At 37.1% G+C, this 7182-nt stretch overlaps 1 protein-coding gene across 1 annotated transcript in view; it reads left to right on the forward strand.

Annotated features, from left to right (window-relative positions):
- Positions 1-6831, forward strand: part of LOC107096775 (tyrosine-protein kinase Srms-like) — a 27878-nt gene extending 21047 nt beyond the window's left edge. The window contains exons 7-8 of the mRNA XM_015393581.1: positions 630-786; positions 3596-6831. Coding sequence (XP_015249067.1) covers positions 630-786; positions 3596-3795 — 357 coding nt within the window. The 3' untranslated portion in view covers positions 3796-6831. The remainder of the gene's footprint in view (positions 1-629; positions 787-3595) is intronic.
- Positions 6832-7182: the final 351 nt, after the last annotated feature.

Here is a 7182-nt window from a genome sequence, read left to right on the forward strand (position 1 = left end):
AATCCTTACTGGTGGTGACTCCTTCTTGTCTACTTAGCTCTTAAGAGTTGATCAGTTATTTGATTTCTGTTTTTGCCTCCTTTGTACGAATAACCACAACTTCTTAAAGCTGCAGATTTAGTGACGAGCTTCATGACCTGAGGTCCAAAATTTCCATGTTCTGATGTGTGAGCCACTTTTACCTTAATGAAACCAACAAATCTTCTCTGGCTTGTGGAAATAACTTTCTTTAGGAAATGTTTTTCCATTTACTCAATGTTTGCTGGGGATCAGCTGCCAATGTTGTGTAGGCTCTGTACTGGTGAGGATCCTTGAAGCTGCTGTTGGACTTCCTCAGTCTTTTTTATTGCAGCTAATCCTTTCTGCTTGAACTTACAGAAGATGCAGACAACTATTTGTTTGCCCGTAATATTTTAAGCAGCATTTTCCTGCATATCTACATCCCACTTATGTCCCTCTTTTTGTAGCAATCACTCTACTAATTAGGTTTAAATCCTGTGAATTCAGTTACACTGTCAACTACTAACGTTGAATTTGCTCATCGTTCAACCCAAAAATACAGCAAAACTGACTGCAGTGCATTTTAGAGTTAAATGCCATAACACTTCTATCACCATCCATCTCTGCAGGACAGTGTATATACGGCCAGTAGAAGCACAAAGATCCCAGTGCGGTGGACGGCTCCTGAGGCCGCACTGCACCAACGCTTCTCGGTGAAATCGGACGTCTGGTCGTTTGGTGTGCTGCTTTACGAGATGATGTCACGGGGCAAAATGCCTTATGAAGGTGCAGTAGTCATTCTCTCCCCCTTCCTTTCATTTGTATAAAAAGCATTTTATTCTTCAAAGGCAAGGCCTGAAGTTAGTACACTTGATGAAATTACACAACAATCTTACAAACCAATACATAAAGAAGAAAATTAATCTTTCTTTTGAAATTTTTTATTTTTTTTTTAATAAAATCTCCATTTTGATCAGAGATTGCTTTTAGCATCTCTTATTCAACACTTTGTTCTTTCATTGCAACAGCAGCAGGTCTTTTGGGATTTGTCTTTATGTATTGATGCAAAACATTCTACCGAGTGAGACTTGATGGAGAGCATCTATGAACCTTCATTGTCTGCCAAGCATTCACAATTGGGCTTAGATATGGACTGAGGCAGTTATAAATTATGATAAAGCTTTGATATGAACTATTTCAATATATCACTGGTTGTAGTTTTTGAGCACAGCTGTCCTGCAACTTTTATATATATTTCTAAATCACAGGACTGAATGAGCAGGACTAAATCAAACTATTGTGCATGAGAATTAGTCAATTGAAACAAGTATTTTTGATTTGGAACTCAAGCAATAGCTGCAGGACAGTTTTCAAACCCGTTTGGGTAAACGACCGACAGGATAAATCCCCACAGGATCATACTGCCCCTGATGTGTTTCATCGTGGGGACGATGGGTTTAAGGGGTTGTGCAGTGTTTGTTTTCCCCCCTCATATATTTTTGATGTAGACCCTAAAATTCGGTTTTGTTTCATCTCACCAGAGCATTTTCTGCCACGTCTCCTCGTCTCCTACCCTGTTTTTCAACCCTGCTCCTTAAAGTCCACTACCAATTAGGTTTTAGATGCTTCTCTGCTGTAAAACACCAGATTCAGATGATTATCATATATCCTTTTTACGAGTTACTGGATTACAGAAATCTGAAATGTATAAATATTTTTTTTTTATTTTTAGGACTAATTAACCCACATTTTCCTTGACCCTGCACTAGTTAATAATAATAATAATTCATTTAATTTATACTGCACTTTTCACCAAAAAGGCCTCAAAGTGCTACAAAAAAGGCATTTAAAAAACATTAAAAAAGAAATACATAGAGATAAAAGAAATAAAATAAGATAAAATAATAAAAGTTGTTTTAAAAGACAAAAAGAAACATCTAAGGGGGACGAAAAATTTTTTGCTAAAAAGAAATGTTTTAAGTCCTTTTTTAAAACACTCAGTGGACTGAGGTGCCCTCAAGGTGTCAGGGAGGGAATTCCACAGATGTGGGGCAGCAGCACAAAATGCTCTATCTCCCATTGTCCTGAGTCTGGTTCTGGGAATGTGGAGCAGGTTTGAGTGAGTGGAGCGAAGGGAGCGGGACGTGTTCTTTGTGGTAGGGGGGGGCATGTCCATGGATGCATTGATGTGTGAGGAGGGAGACCTTGTATTCTATCCTGGTGGGGACGGGAAGCCAGTGTAGTGAATGGAGAACGGGGGTAATGTGCTCATGTTTCCGCACTCTCATCAGGATCCTAGCTGTAGAGTTTTGAACGTACTGAAGCCTCTGCAGACTCTTTTTAGGAATCCCAATGAGAAGTGCGTTGCAATAGTCCAGTCTGGAGGAGACAAAGGCACGGACCAGCTTCTCAGCGTCTGGGAGGGAGAGAATGGGACAGAGTTTGGAGATGTTACGGAGGTGGTAGAAAGAAGTCTTGCATAATGCATAATTGATTTATGTGGGCTTCAAAAGTGAGTTGTACCAGAAAAAGTGATGCTGGCTATGGTTAATGATTTAGTTTGATGAGGAGTTCCAACCAGGATGGCTTTGGTTTTAGAGATGTTAAGTTGAAGAAAGTTTTTCTCCATCCATACCTTTATCTCCCCCAGACAGGTGGTGAGTTTTGATGGGGATGACAGTGAGGGTGGGGGGTCAGCTGTGACATTTACATAGAGCTGTATGTCACAGCATAGCAATGAGATATTGTGGCGGCGGATGATTCGGATTAGTTCTATGATCTTTAAAATTAATTAATCGTTAATATGATATATCATGTAAGTAGCATAGTATATATTTAACTTCAATACAGAATATGAGAAAACTGTTTTAATTCAAGCTATTATTGACTTAAAAAAGAATGGGGGGGAAAAAAAACCAATATAGTTCAATAATGTGATTTATATATACAATATTTAGAGGATGAGTTTTTTATACGGCACACACCTGACCAGGAAAAAGTGTAACTTTGATCTGGATCAATCTCCTCACTAGTCTAGCCTAGTCCATATGCAGACTGGGTTAAATGACGTGTGTCTTTATTTGGGCTTCAGTCTTACTGGCAATGCCTTCACAATAGAACTTTACTTCAAATCATCTGAGCCATCGATTTAGGAATAAATGTTTTGATCAGCCTCAACTGAGATCTTTTTTCTACAAGGGAAAAAATTGTTTCTTTCTGTTTTTATAAGTGCTACTATAGAATACTACAGAACTTAAAGAATTTAACTAGAAGAAAATTTCCAGCTTTAACTATGGGTGAGTGAAGGTAAAAACGAGGGTAAATCTGATCTCTAAATCTAATGAGCACAAGTTCCGAGAAGCTTCACATTCTAAAGTGTTAAAATAGCTCAGTTGAGAAGTGACAAATGCTTGGACCAGTTTTTCTGCATCACTGTGAGGCGTCGCCCACAGTCATTTAAGCAACTTTATGCAACAACTTGCTTGGTGTGTTTGTGTGACTAATCCTTTTCCATAAGAGGAGAGGATTTCTAATAATAATGCAGATGCTGTATGTTTATTTATATCTATTTCCTTTCCTGTCTGTTTGCCTTTAGGTAAAAGCAATAAGGAGGTGCTGGAAATTTTAACATCAGGGCATCGGTTGGGACAACCCAACCGCTGTCCACAGAATATTTACCGGATCATGTTAGACTGCTGGCATTCTGAGCCATCCAAAAGACCCTCGTTCCACGCTCTGCAGAGCCAGCTAGACTCCATATATGAACGGATTTATTACAAGACCGTAGAGGTGTAGAAGGAGACGGGGCCTGGCTGGAGAACTATGATCTTCCTCTGCTAAATGCAAGCCCAGAAAAAGGAAACAAATCTAAGGAATAAGGAAACAATAATGAATGCTGCTGCTCTTACTGTGTGGTATCTTAAAAAGGTTTGGAAAAAGACCGGTTTGTCAAAGGAAGATGAGGACCAAGAAGAACAACAAAAGCTGCCCAACATGGATGGAATGATGGAGACAGAAAGGAAGATAAACTTGGAAGGAAACTGAAGGTATATCAGAGGCTGAGTAAAAGAAGCTGAAGAGAGGAGTCTTTAAATAAACTCATGTCTAAAAATAAAACTGAAGACTCGAGCCGCTCCTGGACCTGTTTTTAAATTCTACACTTTTATAGATTATAACTGAAAATGTCTTTATGTGCCATGTTGGAAATGTTACAGGCTTATAAGCCAGGGGGGTTAAGTTACCGATTCACTTCTGTTTTGGTCGCAAAACGTAGTGAATTTTGAGATTTGGTGCAATATATGAATGAAAGCTGGATGTTAAGACACATGTAGCTGATAAGTTTAATTAGTTTTTCACTTAAACACTTTTCCCTCTAGTGCTGAATATCTGGAAGAAAAGGTTGGATGATAGTTTGGTTCAGAAGTACCTTTTTAAACTTCTTAAAAGAACAGATTCTGTTGTAATGTGGTGCCTCCAAAGGATGTTGCCTCTCATTAAATCAGACAGGATAACTGAATTTTACATCAGTGTCAAGAGTTGTTTTATATTAAGAGAGAGGAAAGTCTTTGCAGGAATAAACTTTAAAGCAAATCACTATTCTTCCTCTGTCAAGAGAATGCATTCTGGGTAATCAGTCAATATTTTGAGATTGACTGACAAGCTAATAGGGTTTTAAATGTGCGCTTATTCGTTTTCAAGCTCACAGTATATACAATAGGGTTCACATTTTTTAAGGAAGCTCAACTTTACATATATAAATTTATCTTAGACCTGAAAACCCATCCAAGAATAACATTCTCCTCTTTTGGCTCTCATGTTGAATATCAAATATGGCTGCCAATTGTACACAACTTCACCACCGCTACTGTTGTATCAGCTAATGTTTACATCTAGGGCCAAAAGAAGATAATCATCTTTACAGGGTTATTTAATATGAAAATAGATCAACTTCAATATGGGATTCATGCAAGTCCTACAACTTTTTCACAATATGAAAATATTTTCTTATTATTCATCAAGACCTACCTAAATTTAAACGTCTATAGGTTGTTTTCAATCAAACCAAGTGAGATTCAGTAAAGAATCCCACTGTGAGTCCAGGCCCAATTACAATCCATCCAGTCTGAATAAAATCCATATTTTCACTTCTCTGTAGCTCATAAAATGGCAATAAGGGAGAACTCTATAGTTTCATGGTTGGGGAATACAGCTCTTTTCAAATTTAAATCTGAAATCTGATTTAAAAGAGCGATCTTAGTTTAATCCAACGTATAACATTATAGAAAATAGCATTATAATCAAGACAAAGTGTTCTCTACTAGTAAATTCAAGTATTCTAAGCTACGAATAGTCTGTTAAGAAAATGTATGATATTATGATATAAATGTATCATATTTTTCAAGAAACTTTATCATTTAAAAAAAAATATTTTCAAGTTTGAAGCACACAAAGAGCCGTATATGCCCTGCCTGACATTTTATGAGCTACCGGGCTAATGGGTATGCATTCTTTATACCTGTCATTAGAGGAGACTATTATATCATAATCATTAAACCCTTTCTTCTTCTCGCTTTTTGCAGAAGGTGAATGATGGTACTGAAAACTTTACTTTGACTGTCAGCCTAGCTTGGCATAATAATTTGGAGCAAAAAGAAGCAGCAAACATAACGCCGTCTAATGTTAGAAACCCTTCTTCCAAGGCATGCAGAGCTCACGCTTGGTGTTTCTAGTGTCATTTGGGTTACCTCCTTTGATTTTCTGCTTGTTGGCTTGCAAAACCTTTGTAGCAGTAATATCTGATAACTGTTGCAGCCTTGATTGGTTGTTTTTCTACAACACTATGCTAAACTGGGCCCAGATCAAGTGACCCATGTCTTCCATGTGGTACTAGGATTATTATTTAATTCCTGCTAAATATGCACATAATGTTTACTGTTACTAAATTATTGCTTATAAGCTAATGAGCATGATGGCTTGCCAGCATCTTAATGTGTTCTATGTTAGCATGGTAATTCATCATATATGTGTTATTTTTGGTACATGTATTGCTGCCCCTTAACACAATTCGTTAACCTGTTACACTCTGACCCTAAAGCCCATTTGATGGTAAACTAACGGACTGAAATATCTACTGTTCAGCTAAATGACTTATGTTCCAGTCCTGCTTTCAGTACAGACTTAAAATGTTTTTATTTTATTTTAATTTGTCCACTTCTTTGAGTTTCCTGGCTTCATGTGGATCCATTTTGTCTTGTCGCCAGAGGGTCTTTTAAACAGTTTACCCTTTTTCACAGGGTTGTACTGTATGGCGGTTTGGCTTCATGTCACATATCTGAAACATCTTAAAAAGAGCATTTTTAAAATGCTTTTTTTGTCAACACAAGATGCATTAAATGGTAAGTAAACCAGCGCTTGAAAAGCCACCGGAGCACAGTGCCATATAACCAGGCCTTAAGCTCTTTTAATGGGCCACACTGATGTCCAGTTACAACTACAGTGCCTATGTTTACAGTACAGACTGTACGCAGTTAACCAATGATATACGAACTACGCAAAGGATAGGATGGACCTTTGGACAAGAAAGACTAGCATGGCGGCACAGAAACGTTGTGTTGGGTTATCTTCATTTGAAGCACATGAAACTGTAATGTTGCAACTTGCAATGCAATTTGTGAATTAACCAATTTTGGTGTTTTTATGCATGAAATTTGCAGCAGATGAAGCCAAGTTCAGGAAACTTGAGCCATAATCACCAAATTATGAGTCAATGTTTGTATTTATGGCTGTTTGTGTTCAGGTACCAAATACAAATGATGCGAAAAAATAAAGTATTTTAAGTATTATTTTGCTTTTCAGTAGTTTTGTCCAATTTTTTTTTTCACTTTTAGAGAAAAAATCTGACCTGAAACAACAGAAAATAAAAATGTGCGACAGTTTTATTCTATATATTTAGATACGAAGGCTTGATTCTGTATCTTCTATGTTCAAATTAACAATGTTAAATCTTTGAATAACTGAGAATCATTTGAATCATTTACAGGTAGTAACGTGACATGAAAAGATGTTTTCTGAATTTATTTTCTACATTTTTGAGCTGCAATTTTGATATGTTTTCTAATAAGACTTCTTGATAACATAAAAAATGACGAAGTAAAGTAGTACAATATGCAGGGTGGAGCTTAC

The sequence above is a fragment of the Cyprinodon variegatus genome, unplaced genomic scaffold, assembly GCF_000732505.1.
Source record: "Cyprinodon variegatus isolate N-32 unplaced genomic scaffold, C_variegatus-1.0 Scaffold649, whole genome shotgun sequence".
NCBI lineage: Eukaryota > Metazoa > Chordata > Actinopteri > Cyprinodontiformes > Cyprinodontidae > Cyprinodon > Cyprinodon variegatus.